General features: G+C 29.9%; 3 protein-coding genes across 9 annotated transcripts; all 3 read left to right on the forward strand.

The window, feature by feature from the left end:
• The first annotated feature begins 4,556 nt into the window (after positions 1-4,556).
• LOC115707914 (factor of DNA methylation 1) lies at positions 4,557-9,444 on the forward strand. 6 transcript variants are annotated; one of them, XM_030636014.2, is made up of 8 exons: positions 4,557-4,695; positions 5,779-6,747; positions 7,100-7,281; positions 7,490-7,579; positions 7,671-7,958; positions 8,333-8,545; positions 8,761-9,010; positions 9,135-9,444. In XM_030636014.2, exons 2-7 carry the CDS (start codon positions 5,844-5,846, stop codon positions 8,992-8,994), a joined length of 1,911 nt encoding a protein of 636 aa, XP_030491874.2. In that variant the 5' UTR covers positions 4,557-4,695; positions 5,779-5,843; the 3' UTR covers positions 8,995-9,010; positions 9,135-9,444. The 6 variants fall into 6 exon arrangements, with proteins under 6 accessions (XP_030491874.2, XP_030491877.2, XP_060974291.1 ...); XM_030636017.2 differs by having other exon boundaries at positions 9,141-9,444; XM_061118308.1 differs by lacking the exon at positions 4,557-4,695 and adding an exon at positions 4,696-4,745.
• Positions 9,445-11,759: 2,315 nt separating this feature from the next.
• Positions 11,760-13,184, forward strand: LOC115707916 (probable CCR4-associated factor 1 homolog 7). The gene is made up of 2 exons (XM_030636018.2): positions 11,760-11,984; positions 12,126-13,184. Exon 2 carries the CDS (start codon positions 12,194-12,196, stop codon positions 13,025-13,027), a length of 834 nt encoding a protein of 277 aa, XP_030491878.1. The 5' UTR covers positions 11,760-11,984; positions 12,126-12,193; the 3' UTR covers positions 13,028-13,184.
• Positions 13,185-15,580: 2,396 nt separating this feature from the next.
• On the forward strand, positions 15,581-17,044 carry LOC115707918 (small ribosomal subunit protein eS12). 2 transcript variants are annotated; one of them, XM_030636021.2, is made up of 5 exons: positions 15,581-15,723; positions 15,811-15,860; positions 16,227-16,524; positions 16,662-16,727; positions 16,821-17,044. In XM_030636021.2, exons 2-5 carry the CDS (start codon positions 15,853-15,855, stop codon positions 16,875-16,877), a joined length of 429 nt encoding a protein of 142 aa, XP_030491881.1. In that variant the 5' UTR covers positions 15,581-15,723; positions 15,811-15,852; the 3' UTR covers positions 16,878-17,044. The 2 variants fall into 2 exon arrangements, with proteins under 2 accessions (XP_030491881.1, XP_060974309.1); XM_061118326.1 differs by having other exon boundaries at positions 15,585-15,723; positions 16,662-17,044.
• The last annotated feature ends 395 nt before the right edge of the window (positions 17,045-17,439 follow it).

Here is a 17,439-nt window from a genome sequence, read left to right on the forward strand (position 1 = left end):
CCTTATTGAATGTATATTTTATATCGCTCTCAAAAAAAAAACAGCCTTAAAAAAATATATTTGAAGTGCTTCAATATATACGAAATTAGTATATATATACATTATGGGGCCAGCCGGCCGGAACAATTAATAGGCGAGTTTATATAATTGGCAGTAGAAATTAATTCATGAATAATAAGAAGGAGAAGAGTTAAATAACAGTACTTGGAGACTTGAATTGTATGGTTATGAATCAATGTATCAGACTTTGTACGTACTCTTCATAAATATCCTTACTTTTAATAATGTGGAAGGTTACTATATATATATATATATATATTGAAGATCAGGATCATGATAACAGTCACTTTGAGTGGATATGAAATTGATATGTATATATATATATAATATTATTAAGAGATGAATTATATATAAGGGAATCCTGCTCTTTGGATGAAATGCTGAGATTCCCACTAACATTTCTTTTTTATATGAAGCTTGGAAAGTCATTGATTTCTTTTTATGTATATACTGATGATTGCATGCGTTGATTCAGAAAACTATTATTATGCATATATAGATAAGATTAATATTGTTGTGATGAAAGTATAATAGTACTACTGTTTTATATTGATCAACGACACATTATTCATCATAAAATTCAATTGTACACTCATGATTGCATAGTTTGAAAGAAACTATATAATCACTATAATACGTGTACATTATAGCTTAGAGCTTATATATATATAGTTGCATTGCATTATTATGTGAGGAGGGTTACATCTAACAATATATAAATTATTAAATATATATATATTCTTTTTCTTTTCTTTTTTTGTAATTATGTATCGGGTGGAAATGACAGAGCCAGCCTAAATTTTTTTTAAAAAAAAATGGAAGAAAAAATTTAAAAATTTAATGGAATCAATATATGTAAAATTAATTAGAAAAAATAATAATTTATTTTTATTTAATTTTTTATAATTTGGGCTATGGCACCCTAACTCCGTCATATTATATCTCCTGGGATATATTTATTAGGCATGTTGATATATATATATGTGCATCTAAAATATGTATAAAAGATTTATATACAAATTATAATGTGACAGATTTTTAAACTAATTATATTTATTTAAATTAAGATTCACTGTTAAAAAAACCACGTCATTAATTGGATGTAATATTTTACTGTATATGTGCTGATATAAGTTTCTGTTAAATACATTGATTTTTTTGTAGTTATAGAAATTGAAAAATGAGTTTTAAAAGAGTGTTGTTAATTTTTAGAATTTGATATTATAATAAATATAATTATATAATATACCATGGGTGAAATAGATCATATACCATATAATGACTCAAAATCTCACTACAACACAAAAGAAATATAAACCAAAGTTATTTGCTTGACTCTCACTTTTATTTTTCAACCAATTAGCTTTATTTTTAAAAAAAAAAAAAATGGAAGAAGAAACAGTTTTAGAGAGAATTTTTTTTAATCTCACTTAAGGGTTAGGGGTTGTTAGGTAGTCTCGTCATCACATTAATAATATGTGAAAAGTTAATATTAATATAAATATTTGAATTTGCTAATTGATTATTTTGAGATAAAATATTCTATAATATATATTTTAGTGGACATGATCATCAAACCCTAATTTCAGAACCACATTAATTCTCACATTCTAACAAAGGCCTATAAGCTTGACAATTAAACACGTTGCCGACACCTTATAGTCCTTGCCTTATAAGTTGCCCACAAATTTTATATATTTTTTTTAAAAAAACATGGGTCATACCTAGGGGCAGACTCACATTGTAGCGAGGAGCAATAACCTCCTAAAAAAAATCGGGAAAAAAATGTATATGTATTGTAATTAGTTACAACATATATTTATATTAAAAGATAATATTTATAAACATAATAGTAAACTTGGTGTAAAGGTTAAGGTAAATGGCAAATAGGTCAGAGGGTAAAGGTTCAAATTTTTCTTTTTAAATTTATTTATGTCCTCCCTCTTTTTACAAAAAAAAAAATTATGCCCCCCTCACTTTAAATTTTGGGTCCGCAACTCATACTATGTGTCTTATTTGAGTTATTTTTATTACACTATTAAATATATATCATAATTAGGTTAAACTTTTACTTGTAATGTATATATGAATCTATCTTAAACATTTTTTTTTTAAGAATATGAGATGTTGTATTAACTATATTATTATGAGAATTATAAAATTACGCAAGTATACGTAATTAAATGATACTTACATATGAAGTTAAAATACACGAAATTAAAATTGAATAATACTAAATTAGACTATATTTTTATTTAGTTAAACAAAATAATCTTAGAAAGAAAATAATAAAAAATAGACAAAAAATTAAAGAAAACGATTACGTTGTTCAAATATGAATGAAAAATTAGGGATATGAATCCAGTTGTTTCACTACAACAATTATGGTTATTAGAGGCGGATCAACCCGCACATGCGGTTTTTCCAATTTTCTAAACCGCACCCGCACCGCGATATTAAAAAACTGCAAAAACCGCACCGTAAAAAATGATGTGTTGCGGTGCAATTTCTGCGGTTTTTGAACTATCACAATTTTTTGTTGAAATCATCATAAAATAATTAAAACTATCGATCATTAATATAATTATTCCAAAACACTTAAGAAAATACAACAAATTTGAGACTAATAAAAGTAATAACAACAACAATAAGTCAATAATCTTTTTAAAGTTTCAACAACACACCTAAATCAAAATAACAAACTTGAAACTAATTAAATTCCAACAAAAATATAAATGTACAACTAACATACTTTCAGCAATAAATTAAAAATAAAATAAATACAAACTTCCAACTCCAAATTTCAATACACATGTCTGGGCTTGGGTTTGTTGTTAAGAAGAGAGGGTTTGTGAAGAGTTATGGTGACATATTTGGTAAAAAAATATATAAATAAAAAAATATATTTATTAAATTAGATAATATATTAATATAAAACTTTTTAAAATTAATTCAAAAATATATAAATAAATAAAATACCATCATTTTTTTTTTTTTGCAATGAACTACCATCATCTTTTTTGAAACAATAAAATACCATCATTTAAGAGGGAGGACTTTATGTTTCCAAGAAAATAAAAGTTTGAGAACTAATTTGTCAAAAAATAAAGTTTAAGAACCAACTTGCAAAAACTTATATAGTTTGGGGACTAATTTGCCAAAAAATAAAATTTAGTAAAACATATATAATTTAGGAACCTACAGATAAACTTATTTATTTTTTAAGAAAAAAAATCAAAATAATAAATATAAAGTTATAAGTATTTTTATTTTATCTCTTTTTTGCTTCCTCTTTCCCTCCTAGGCATGAATTAGTAAAACAAAAATTGTGAAAATTGCATTGTATACTCACTTTAGTTTACTAATTTTAATTTTTACTTTTTATTTCATATTCTTTAATATATATATACCCACTTTTAGATAATATCCCTATTAGATACTTTAACTTAATGTAAATTATATATTAGACTTAAGTAGAGACTAAAAATATTAGGCAACCCACTCAAAAAAAAATAGATATATTTTAATAAAATATAATATGAGAGTATTTTTTATCAATGAATACAAAAAAAAAAAAAAATAATTCTTTTCCAACTTATCCTAATTTTTTAGGCCATTCATAAAAGAGTAGGTATATTTTCAAAAACACACTAAAAATATGAATCATTTTCTTTTTAGGCTTTAAACATGGCCTAGTCCGGCTTAGCCTGCGCTGCCTACTCTTATTTAAGATATGCAATTACAAGTTTTTCTTTTTCGTCATTCTTCTCACCAACCAAATATTGGGTGATAAATTTTTTTGTGGAGCCCAAATTCCTTTTGTCTCCATTTTTTTAGGAAATTTATATGGTATACTAACTTTTGTCATTTTTTTTACAAAAATACTGTCAGGTATTTTTTTATAAGTTTCATATTGTAGTATACTGTGTTAAGCTTTCATTAGTATTCTACTGGTATTTTTTAGTTGTTACGTTTTGTGTTCTACTAGTATTTTATAAAAATACAGTATTTTTGAAAATTTTTAAAGTTAATCCAAATTTCATGACTTTTGTAAATTTCTTTTTTTTTTTTTCTTCCATCCTCTTTTCTTTCTAACCAAACACAAAGATTTTTTTTTTTCAACCACTTGAGGCTAGCTCAAGTGGCCATAGGTGGGTGTGTGTCTTGGAGGTCCTGGGTTCGAGTCCTAAGTAAAACATGATTGTAATATCTAAACGCTTAAATTAAAAAAAAAACACACAAACATTTTTTTCTTCCACCCAACCAATGTTGCTCATGTTTCATGGAAATTGGTTTTAGTAAATCATGGTTGTATATGGTTGATTATAATAATTTATATATATATTTTAAAAAAAAAAAAAAAAGGTTTATAAAACATAAATAGTGTGTTTAATCTCTTCTCTTTATCCCTTTTCAAAAAAAAAAAAAAATCTCTTCTCTTTATGAGAAATTGTCCAAAAATATAATCTCTTTTGAAGAAATTAAATAAAATACGTAAATATTATTGCCAATAAAATATTGACACGTGTCCCACTTATGAAACCACTATACAGATGAAAAAAGTCCGTCTCCGCCTTCTTCCTCAACTCTGAAAGAGACACCCATAGTCATCACTCTCTCTCTCTCTCACTCACTGTAAGTTTTATTTTCTCTGTAATTTAAGAGATACTGCGTTAATCATGAATGTAATTTGTGATCCTTTCAGTTTTTTGAACTTATGCGTACTTATATTTTGTGTATAAATTTCCATTGCTAGCTTGATTTTCTTTTTCGGCGAATTTTTAGTTGTGATCATTTAAACGATGGAATTTTAAAGAATATCATAGCTTAGATTAGGTATTCAGACTTTTATTTAGCCCTAAATCAACTGATAATTTCATGCTTGGAAAAAACTCATTTTAATTTCATAGGGTTTAGTGAAATGGGTCTGGAATTTGTGTTACATTTTTGGGGTTTAGGTATTCGATCATAGTTATACTCTGAAATGCCAAGATATTCAATGAATTTCCTGCGATGATTATTAGGAGATTATATTTATAAAAACACACAGTTATATATGGGTCCTGTGTAATCTAGAGAGTGTATTTGGGATTAGGTGTGGTAGTATTTGATTGAGTACCAGTGGCTGGTGGACATGGCTTGGTACCATCAATGTAGCCAAGAAGGTCACAGCCAATGAAGAGTGACTGAAAATGTAGTTTCCAAGAGAGATAGTTCATAGAGGTGAGTTTGAGAGGGGTTTGAGCAGCAACTTTAATGCTAATGAGTGTTTGGTTTGGTTCATTGGTGTTGATGATGGTGAGAGGTGTTGTTGCTGTTTGCTGGTGTTTACCGTATAATATCTGATACCATAATAGATACATGCAAAAGTGTGTATTCTTTATTGATCTCCAATATTATATATATATACATTCAGAAAGTAAATGCAGAGTTTAAAAATAAAACTGATTCCTGAACTTTGGGGTTTACAATTTGAATGATATGTATTTTGAATTAGTTTGAATTATGACACTTGAACAATTCAATGTGGCCATAGTGGAGAGATTCCTTTATTTGAGATTTTCTGTTTGCTGCCATTTCCTGGAGATGATAATGTATGTATACTGATTAGAATGTATTGTGGATTATTATGTAATTTTCTACTTGGTATTTTAATTCATTTCCTTTGGGTGAAATTGCTGTATTATGTTATTAATTTTGCTTTGGGTATTCGTGTAGAAGTTTGGTGATTTCGTTCGTTGACAAATACGAGTGCATTATTTACTCTGTTGTATCTAAGTCAGATGGACTACAGCTCGGACGAAGAATCTGATATTAGTGACTCTGAAATCAACGATTATTCTGACAAACCATATGCAGAATTGAGGGCAGGAAAGTATAAAATCAAGGGTCCGAATGGTGCTCTTAGGTGTCCCTTTTGCGCTGGGAAGAAGAAGCAAGACTACAAGTTTAAAGACCTTCTGCAGCATGCTTCAGGAGTTGCCAAAGGTTCTGCCAACAGAAGTGCAAAACAAAAGGCAAACCACCTTGCCTTGGCAAACTATTTGCATACTGAACTAGCAAAGGAGCCAGATCATACTCAGCAGCTTATTATCCCAAGACCAGTTCCACAATATAATGAAGAAGTTGAACTGTATGTGTGGCCTTGGACTTGTATTGTGGTTAACATTGTCAGCGAAAGTAAGGGTGAACTAACCTTTCCAGATTCTGATCATTGGCTGGCAAAGTTTGCCAAATATAAACCTTCTAAAGTTCAAACATTTTGGAATGGAAAGGACCCGACTGCAGAAGCCATTGTAGAGTTTGATGGGAACTGGAATGGTTTCATGAGTGCTTCTGAATTTGAAAAAATGTTTGAAAGCGATGGTTTCAGCAGAAAGCATTGGGTAAATGCACCTGAAATGCGCCGTGGCTCGAATATCTATGGCTGGTGTGCTCGTGCATTTGATTATAACTCCGATGGACTAATAGGGGAGTACCTTCGTCAGAATGGCAAGCTGACAACTGTATCTGATATTGTCAATGAAGCAGCTCAGAACAGAATCAATGTTGTGGCAACCCTGGCTAGTAAAATTGATATGACAAATAAGGACCTGGATGACCTGCAATATAAGTACAATAAAAAAACAATGTCTTTAAGCAGGATAATTGAAGAGAAAGACCGTCTTCATGTAGCTTTTATTGAAGGTTTATTTCTTCCCCTTTTGTATACTTGCATGTGTCTACCTGAATGGTGATCACTATGTGATATTGACAATATCTTGTTATTAATGTTATTACAATCATCTAAGTTCTATTAAGAGATAAAAATGTGCATTTTTTTATACATCATGGTTGGATCATTTCTATTAAGAGATATTTGCATAATACCATCTAGCTATTTCACAAATCACCATATAGGCTCTATATTAGCATCCTTTTTCAGCAGCTATTGACATGTCATTCTATATGACCATATGCAATATGTGGTAATTGTTGTTCTAATTGAAGGTTTCATTGAGCTTCAGTTAGAAATAATGAGCTTTTTGTTCTTGATCAGAAACAAAGAAGATGCAGCGGAGGGCACGTGAAAATGTCAAAAAAATTATAGAAGAAAAAGAAAAATTGAGTTATGACTTGGAGATGAAGAAAAAGAAACTTGACTCCTGGAGCAAAGAGATAAACAAACGTGAAGCACTAACTGAACGCGAAAGGGAAAAACTTGATGAGGACAAGAAGAAGGTTTGCATATTGCATATTACATATTTCACTTTTGCTTACCATTCTTAAATCTTTTACTTCAGTAGCCATCTAGCTGTAAGTCTGTCTTTTTTTTTTATCCACCATACATTACCCGATTGAATGTAACATCAAAAGGAACATAATGGTTTTGTTATTTGTGATGATAGATGCGATGCACAGAACTGATTTATTTCAATCTCTCTTGTAGAATGATATGATAAACAGTTCACTTGAGTTAGCTTCAATGGAGCAGAAAAAGGCTGATGAGAATGTCTATAGGCTGGTTGAAGAGCAAAAGGTATGATGCATGTATGTATACTCCCTAAAATTGCATTAGAGTTTTGATATCTATACTGTCACAAACAAGAGCTAAATTTTAACTCTTTCAGAGGGAGAAACAAGAAGCCTTGAATAAAATTCTTCAGTTAGAAAAGCAGCTGGATGCTAAGCAGAAGTTGGCAATGGAAATTGAAGAGTTAAAGGGGAAGTTAGAGGTGTTGAAGCATCTAGGAAATCAAGATGATGAGTCAGTTCAGAAGAAGATGAAAGAAATGAAAGATGAATTACAGGAAAAGCATGAAAATCTGGAGGACTTGGAGTCTTTGAATCAAACTCTTTTGATGAAGGAGCGTGAGACCAATGATGAGTTACAAGAAGCTCGCAAATCATTTCTTGAGGTACAAGGTTTTTAATATAAATTTATTTGGGCATTAGATAGTTGATTCACTAGATCATTATTTATTTACCATTGTTTATAGTATGTGGGTGCATTGTGGTGAAGAAAAAAAAGTGTAGGTATGGCAGATTCTTATAATCAGCCAAACTACATTAGATTCGTTAATGGGTTTTGATGCTACATGAACTTACTTGAGTGAAAATTGAAAACTATGCTTCTTAGGAGATTAGTAGGTAATTTTATGATCAGTTGTTTATTGGCTAACTTTGTTCATGCTTCTAAGTGTAACATTGTTTTTCTATGTGTTTTTCTTAATGACCTCTGTCTGACATGGAGATATATCTCAAAGGCTGAATAAGACTACTTTTTTCTTAGGGGTTGCCTGATTTATTAAGTGGTCGTAGTAACATTGGAATAAAAAGAATGGGAGATCTCGACCAGAAGCCCTTCCTTGATATTTGCAAGAAACGATTTTCTCTGGACGAAGCTCAGCTGCAGGCCTCCACCCTATGCTCCTTGTGGCAAGAAAAACTGAAAAATCCAAGTTGGCATCCATTCAAGGTGGTGACTAGTAATGGGAATCCTGAGGTACTTTCTTTAACTAAATTTATCTTTCAACTATTCATGTTTCGGTGTAGTTTGCGATTCTTTGCATGGTCTTGTTATTTACTTTACTACTTTCGTAAGGTTGAAGGAGGTTGTGATGGTTTCATATTTGTATCTTTTTCTTTGAAAGCCATCTTCAAGAACTTCTTTTGGTTTCTACTGTGTAATTGATTGTAGTACTACTATATATGATGCAGGAAATTATAGATGAGGAAGATGAGAACCTTAGAAATCTCAAGAATGAGTGGGGAGAAGAGATACATGCTACCGTTGTTACAGCCTTGAAAGAAATGAACGAGTATAATCCGAGCGGAAGATACACTGTTCCTGAACTTTGGAATTTTAAAGAAGGAAGAAAAGCCACACTTAAGGAAGTTGTTGCTTTTTCGCTAATGAGTATGAAAAAATTGAAGCGCAAGAGAGCTTGGTGAATGTCAAGGACTGGAGGTCAGTAGAGTATTTAACCATTTATCAATTCTACGAATTTGATTAGTTTTTCTTAGTGAAGTTTTTTTTGAAACCATTAGTGTGTAATGTGTTGTTTATTATTATTCATGAGATGAAATTTCAGTGACAGGGGGTTGGTGAGTCAATAGTGGGAGCTAAAATTGGTGGCAGCAGAAGAAGATGATGGTTAGAAAAGGATCTGCAAATTTAGTATTTGTTTCTCAGAAATATTTTGGAGTTTTACTAATAGACAGGCTTGTTGGATTTGTTGTTCTATTCAGCTGAATTTTAGTCTTAAACTTCTAATATGGGTACTAATGTTAGAGATGTTCTACCAAATTATTGTTCATATAACACTAGTATAATATAGTGGAACTTCTACTTTAGACAATTTTATTCTCTATGACTTTAATGGAACCATTTTCACTCTGCAATACCACTATGAGTCTATGACCACACCACAAGGCCAAATATTATTATTTGTAATGATATCAACTTCTATTTACAAAATGGGGTTTACTTTAAAATCGGGTTTAAGGGTTTTGCAAAACTTGAACAATCCAAGTTGATATTGATAATGTGGGGAGACTTAATATCATTATATATATAAAATGCATAGTAACTCTACTTATCGCTAATTAGTTTTGAGATAAAATCTCATACATTCTTCTTATACACTTCATGCTATTTTACTTTCTCAATCACACTTCCGTACATTCTAACATTTACAAACTAGAATTAGTTACTTCTTGCTTGTGTTCTTTTGAGCTCTTTTGTTTGATCATCACAACTTGAGTGGGGATGTCTTTATTCTATGTTTTTCCTTGACAGCCACACTGAAGAACCTTCTTTTCGGTTCTGAAATCTGAAGAAGGAAGATATATTGTTAGTGGCTTGAAAGAAATTAAGGAGTATAATCTCAACTTTGGAATTTCGAAGACGGAAGAAAAGCGACTGTTAAAGAAGTTATTACTTTTTCTCTTGTGAATATGAAAAAACTAAAATATTTAAGTCTTGTAGTTATAATTAAAAGTTAATAAGGTTATGTATAGTGAGTACTGAGTAAAGTATTTATTGTTAAGAATGAGAGAATCCATTTTTACCAATTAAATGCGACTTTGGTTGGCCATTTTTTGAAAATTCTACAATGTACCTTTTAATCTGTTTTTGTATTTAAAATATTTTTTTTTATAGTTATTTAAGACATTTTGTAAAATTTTAGAAAATTTTACATGCTAAAAATATAGTTTAAATATTTTGTTATAGATAGATTGAAAATTGTTTTAAATTTTATAAGATATATTAAATAATTATAATATACATGTTAAAAAAAAATTAAACTAAAATTCTTATTGAAACAAATAAAAGTTACACATTAAGACTGATCATTTTTTTTCTTTTGGGGAAATGCTGATCATTTTTGACACTGATATAATAACAAAACTTAAATGAAAAATGGGTTTCGATTGGGAACATATTTAATAATGATACCGAGTTTGTAATTTTTTTTTTTTATCATATTACATGTTGGTGTTTTTTTTTATTTTAATCTCTGACGAATTTGGTATAATTATACTATCTAATCACAAAATATTAATATTTTTAAGAGTTTTTATATTATTTTTGTATTCAATTAACGAACACATTAGTCAACATGAAATAAGAATTTATGTATAATTACAATCCAAAGTTCCAAACACACTTTGGAAAACTAATAACAAACATATGTAATAATGTTTTAATATTTTTTTAGTACTTTAAATTAATTTGAATTTCTAAATTCTTTATAAAATATTCTTAATAGTTAATACCTACCAAATATATATTTATTTATTTTTTAAAAAAAAAAATTGTAACTGTTCGGACAAAAACATAATGAAGATCTACGGATGCATTTATTTTGTTGGTTGCTCCATCTTAAAATTTTGTCTTAATTTTTTTTTTTAAAAAAAATAAGTTTACGTTTTTCCAAATAATTTAACTTATCCTTAAATTGCTTTTATATTTAATTTATTAATTCTAACGGTTTTCGCCTGAGGAAATTACACTTTATACTATTTTTATATTGTCCTTTTTTATTTTTACCTTCTTTTTTAAAATCTATTATTTTTACTTTTTTTTTTAAACATTGTATCAATTTTGTCCCTGTCACTTCAAGATACTCTCCATGTGATTTTCTTATGTAAGGGTATTTTGGATACAATACATATAAAAAGAGGTATGTTTCAAATAAATATAAAATTAGAGGTAAATTTGATTAATTGATGAATAAAAGAAGCATTTTTCAACTTACCCCTTTTAGCCTTAACAATAATAATAATAATGAAATTATAATATCAAAATGTAATAAAAATATCTAACTGTTCTGGTGTAGTGATGAATGAGGTGGCCCAGTCCTCCCACACCATTCCAGTCCAATTATCTTCTTCCTTTTTACTTTTTTATCTTTTTTTCCAACCAAACAAAATATATAAATAAATAAATAAATTTAAACCATTTCAAAATAAATAAATAATTGTTTAAAAATAAATAAGAGAGTTAATTATAATTTTTTAATTAATTTTTTAAAATTACACATATTTTTAATTTAAAAAAAAAATACCACCATAAAATAATATTTTGAAATATATATTTTTTTTTAAACATCGAAAGATATTTTTAAGTACGAGTATTAATTAAAAAGTTGTAATAAAAAATTGGTAAATAGTAAATAAATTTAATCAAAACAAATAGAGTCCAAGGTCAAATTAAAAATTAAACATAACGTAAAATCACGAAAAGGAAATTAGAAATCACCACCTCCAATTATTTATTTTTTTTATTTCTAAAAAAAAAAAAAAAATCTGATTCCATTTTCCACCTTCGCCTGAAAACCCTACAAATACATCTTCTTCTTCTTCCTCCCTGTCTACACCCATGTTGCCCTAATTACGATCCTCTCGGTTCTCAATGCTCAGATTTTCCCTCATCTGAGGTCACTTTTCAACTTATCCTTAAATCCCTAATTTTTTTTTAGGTTTTACTGTTAAAAATTTCTCCTTTTCTGTTTTTATCTGTGTTAGTATCATATTGATTCGATTTGTAGCTGAAATTGTTGAAATTTGTTGCTTTTCAGATCTCCTCGAATCGATTGGGTTCGTTTCGTGGATTCTGGGTTTTCATTTCCGTGGGTTCTATCAAGGAATGTCGCTCTTGCCGAAATCCGATTCGATTCATATTCGCGAGGTTTGGGATGGAAATCTAGAGGACGAGTTCGCTTTAATTCGAGAAATCGTGGATGAGTATCCTTACGTTGCTATGGATACGGAGTTTCCCGGAATCGTTCTCCGTCCAGTGGGAAATTTCAAGAACAGTTACGACTTCCATTACCAGACTTTGAAGGACAACGTTGATATGTTGAAGTTAATTCAATTGGGTTTAACATTTTCCGACGAAGATGGTAACTTACCCACTTGCGGAACAGATAAGTATTGCATTTGGCAATTCAATTTCCGCGAATTCAATGTCAATGAAGATGTTTTCGCCAACGATTCGATCGAGCTTTTGCGCCAAAGCGGTATTGATTTCATGAAGAACAACGAAAATGGCATTGATGTTAAGCGATTTGGGGAGCTTCTAATGTCATCTGGGATTGTGTTGAATGACAATGTTCATTGGGTAACTTTTCATAGTGGGTATGATTTTGGGTACTTGCTTAAGCTCTTAACTTGCCAGGATTTACCAGAAACCCAATTAGGGTTCTTCAACTTAATCAACATGTACTTCCCAACAGTTTATGATATCAAACACTTGATGAAGTTCTGTAACAGCCTTCATGGTGGATTGAACAAGCTAGCTGAGTTGTTGGAAGTGGAAAGAGTTGGCATATGTCATCAGGCAGGTTCGGATAGTTTGCTTACTTCTTGTACATTCAGGAAACTTAAAGAGAACTTCTTTAGTGGTTCTATGACGAAATATGCTGGTGTTTTGTATGGATTAGGAGTTGAGAATGGACAGAATATTACTCAGCCTTACTGAATTTGTGTGTGAAAAACCAAAAAACAGAAAAACAAAAAATCTTTATAAGATTAGAAAGCCTGTGAATTCATTTTCATATTTCTTTGCTTCTCCCTCATATATCCATGTTTACTAATGTCTGCTTTATTTATGAGAAAAGAAAGTTATACTTCTACTATTTACTGCTACTATTATAACCTTTGATTTCTTTATCAGTAATTGATGTTTTTGTTGAGCTTATTATTTGCTCATAATCTCATTAAGTTAGCTAAATTTGATACCTACTTGTATAGTTTGTTGGTGGCTTGTCTAATTAACAATTGCATGATTGGCTTTATGATTTTGCTTTGATAATTTGTATGTAGTTTTGTTTTCTGGGAAGGTCTTCTTATTGGTGGAAAAATAGTGGGAAAATCTGTAATTTTAAGTCTTACCCAACAAGAGATTGAAGTTATTACTTTCATTTTTTATGTCTTTTATGGATTCATTTGTATCATTTTGTTTCCTAATATGCTACTTCTATGGCTTGTGTAATTGACAACTGCATAGGTTTATGATTTTGCTTGGATAATTTCTTTGTAATCTTTATATTCTGTCCAAGTTTTATTGATTGGTGGAAAAAGAGGGAAAATTCTGAAGAAAATGAAGCTAATTCTTTCATTTTTCGTTTTTTTTATCATTTTATCTCGTATTTTGCTTCTTCAACAGTTGAATTATCATGTAAAATAGTATAAAAAAACTGTAATTCAAGCTCCTTGATATTTTTGTTTGTGTTCTGTTTTTAGCGAAATGTTACAGATAGTATAATTTTTCTATGACAATAAATTACCCTTTCTTTCTTTCTTTCTCTTATACGACATGTCGTTTGTAACTTAGGATTTTTATTTATACGGTTGCTTTTGGTTTTATCCCATGCAAAAAATATCTTTAATTTTAGAAACACATTTCTTTCAATAGTAAAATAATAAGTTATGAGTTTTTAGAGAAAATTGTGTGCTGTTTTTTGTTACTAAAAACAAATAGTAATATGAAGAAACACTTTTTAAATAGCAAAATACTATTGTTAGTTTTAGAGAAAATGTATATATATAAAAAGAAGTGTCAAAATTAAGTGTGGAATTGGGTTATGAGATAAATTACAATAAAAGCATAGTTAAAGATAGTTTTTAGGATTTCAAAAAAAAAAAAAAAAAGGATGGTTTCTAGAAAATAGTGAAAAAGAAGTGTCAAAATTATATATTGGAGTCTTTACAAATATACACATTTTAAAATTTGATGGTAACCCATTATCCATAAATTAGACATACATAAGAAAACTCCTAAATATACACTTATAAAAACGTTGACCAAAGAAGAAGACCTTCATCTGCATCATAGAAAGAAATCAAAGCTGTTGTGGAAGCAAAAATCCCATTGTTATTGTTAAGCAAAAAAAAAAAAAAAATCCCATTGTTATTGTGTATTGAATTTGTTTGGAATATATGTTGCTAAATAAATAAAAATGTTAAACCAATGGAATGTAAAATTCTCTATAATATTGAGATTTAGATTTGTATGTTTTAATTCAGATTATCTCTTTTGATGGTATTCATGGTATCAACATGTATTTTGTGAAAGTTATTAATTGAACTTTCTGTTTTGTTAAATGATAAGTTGGACCCTATATTTTTTAAAATTAAAGGTGCACATTCGAACAGATTATCAGGTTTGGGTTTCCGTTGTGGGAATTTCAATACCGAACTTGCCCATTTGTAGATAAATTTTGACTGAGTTCGGGCTCGAGTTTGACCGAGTTGGTGAGATCGAGTTTTGGGCAGGTATCGAGTGAGAATCTGATTTACCTAAATACCATTTTTTTTATGAGTGTAGTTTCAAAAAATCCTAACCCCCATTCTATTCCCAACCAACCCAAATCAAAGAAGACTAAAAGAGAAAAATAAAGAAAGAAATTACAGAGAGAGAGAGAGATTTGAGCTTGACCACAGGGCTGGAGCGATACCAAAAGGAGGATGCGCCAGTCTGTTTCTACACATGCTGAAGGAAGGGAAGAACAAATTTTTTTTTTTTAAAAAAAAAAGGAAAAAAGAATACCTGTAGTGGTAAGGTTTCGCCAGACCTAAAAAAATAATTAAATAAAGGGGTACCGGGTTTTGGGTATAATTTGAGTTTTAAAATCATAGAATTTCGCAAACCTAAACCCAGCCTAGTTTGCAACCGGGTTACACCCAAACCCGCCCACTATTTTTTAAAACCCGTTTTTTTTTTCTTTGTTTGATCGAGTTCATAAGGCCTGGGTTTGCCAGGTGGGTAGGCTTTCAGGTACAAATGTTAAGCCCTATCTAAAATAGTTCACTTATATTTTGTCAAAATAAAACTTTAATCTAAAAGTATTACGATTATATTAATTACATTTATTACATCTATTCATGCTAAAAAATTATTTTCAAATTAGTTATATTAAAAAATAATTATCAAAAATTAAGTTTATAATACTATTTTATACCATTTTATAAAAAATCACATGAGTAATTTTTTGTAAAACACACTCCCAACCTCGTATTAACTCTATTATATATTTAATTAAAAAAAATTGGGGCTTTTTTAATAAGTTTCAAGTGAGGCACGCGAACCCTAGGGTTTTTCATATAAATCTCAAACTCATAGCGGCTGCGTTTTATTTCCGCTGAACGCTATCTCCATCCAAGATCTCAATCAAGGTAATCCTCCTTCTCTCTCATTATCTTCTACATACGATCCATCTTCGGTTTTGTGTATCTTATAATGGGTACCTTGTGTTTATGCAGTTCAGTAAGTAGAATCAGTCTCAACCACATCAGCCAGAGAAAATGTCAGGGTATGTACTTGTCATTGAATTTAATCTTTAAAAGATGGTTGATTTATCTATTATTATCTCAATCAGTCTCTGGGTATTTCCCCTAACAAAAAAAAGTTTAGATTTTTAGGGTTAATTATAGTTAAGAACGACAAACACTGTATGTGTATTTCTTAGATGAGTAATAGAGATTATGAATGTGGGAAACTTTTGTGTGTAGATAGATAGATGTTTATTGTTATTGAGTGAATCTGTTCATGTTGGTTTTGAGAAATTTGCTATACTAATAACATTAAAATGATAAATTAGCAAAATAACCACCATGAATTTACACTGTGAGACCAAGCATGGTTATTTTGCTAATAAAAGTTAGTTTGCTCGATGCAGTGATGAAGCTCCAGCAGTGGCAGTTGAGGTGGCAGCCCCAGCCCCAGCTTTGGGAGAGCCCATGGACATAATGACTGCGTTGCAGCTAGTGTTGAGGAAGTCTTTGGCTCACAGCGGGATTGCTCGTGGCCTTCATGAAGGCGCTAAGGTCATTGAAAAGCATGCTGCCCAGCTTGTTGTGTTGGCAGAGGACTGTGACCAACCTGATTATGTTAAACTTGTCAAAGGCCTTTGTGCTGATCATAATGTCAACATGATGACTGTTCCAAGTGCCAAGACTCTTGGAGAGTGGGTTGGTGTAAGTGCTCTTCCAATTGAGTTTATGTTATGTTAGCTTATCAATTTAGTTTTGTTCTAAACCCCAATTGGTTTGATTTTCTTACCAAACTTTATATACTTGCATTGATTTGATTTTCGGGGTCTTCTCTATTACAGTTGTGCAAGATTGATTCCGAGGGAAAAGCTAGGAAGGTAGTTGGATGCTCTTGTGTTGTTGTCAAGGTATGTTTCCACATTCAAGCCATAACAAGTTTTATACAATTTTGCTTCAATTTTTTTCCATTTCTTATATTGTTGTTTCATCATTATTTGCAGGATTATGGTGAAGACCATGAAGCCCTTCATGTGGTTCAGCAACATGTCAAGGCATAATTATCTGGAAAAATTGATGAGGTTAATAGTTTTTTTTTTCAAGTCTTTTATGGACTGACCTTGTTCCAAATTAATGGGTTTTGCACTTAGGGAGTTTCTGATTATTTCTTGGTTTTGAGTACACTTCTGCAAATTTTTGCGTTTAGTAATCTTTTCTTCTTCTTCCACATTGTTTTGTTTAGTTTTCTACATTTCATTTACTTTTATGCCTAATTATTTATAACAAAGCTAATATGTTTTGACTTAAAATGCCCACCAATGCAAAACTCACTCAACTATTTACTAGAAATAATCTCTTGAGAAAAAAAATGCAAAAGAATTGAGTGTTTCATTAATCGATATATTTGATATACATAACAAAGTTTCGAGTTTGTAAGCAATATAAACTTAATTTTAATTAGTTTTTTAGGGGTAAGTACATTTAATGTTAATTTTTTTTTTTTTGGTATAGAAGTATTTAATGTTAGTTAATGTTTAATTTTTGTCTAATTTTGGTAACCCCATACTCTAGTCATTGAGTCAACATATTGCATGAGTTATTTTTAAATTTTCTTTTAATAAA

Source organism: Cannabis sativa, chromosome 1, assembly GCF_029168945.1.
Source record: "Cannabis sativa cultivar Pink pepper isolate KNU-18-1 chromosome 1, ASM2916894v1, whole genome shotgun sequence".
Taxonomy (NCBI): domain Eukaryota; kingdom Viridiplantae; phylum Streptophyta; class Magnoliopsida; order Rosales; family Cannabaceae; genus Cannabis; species Cannabis sativa.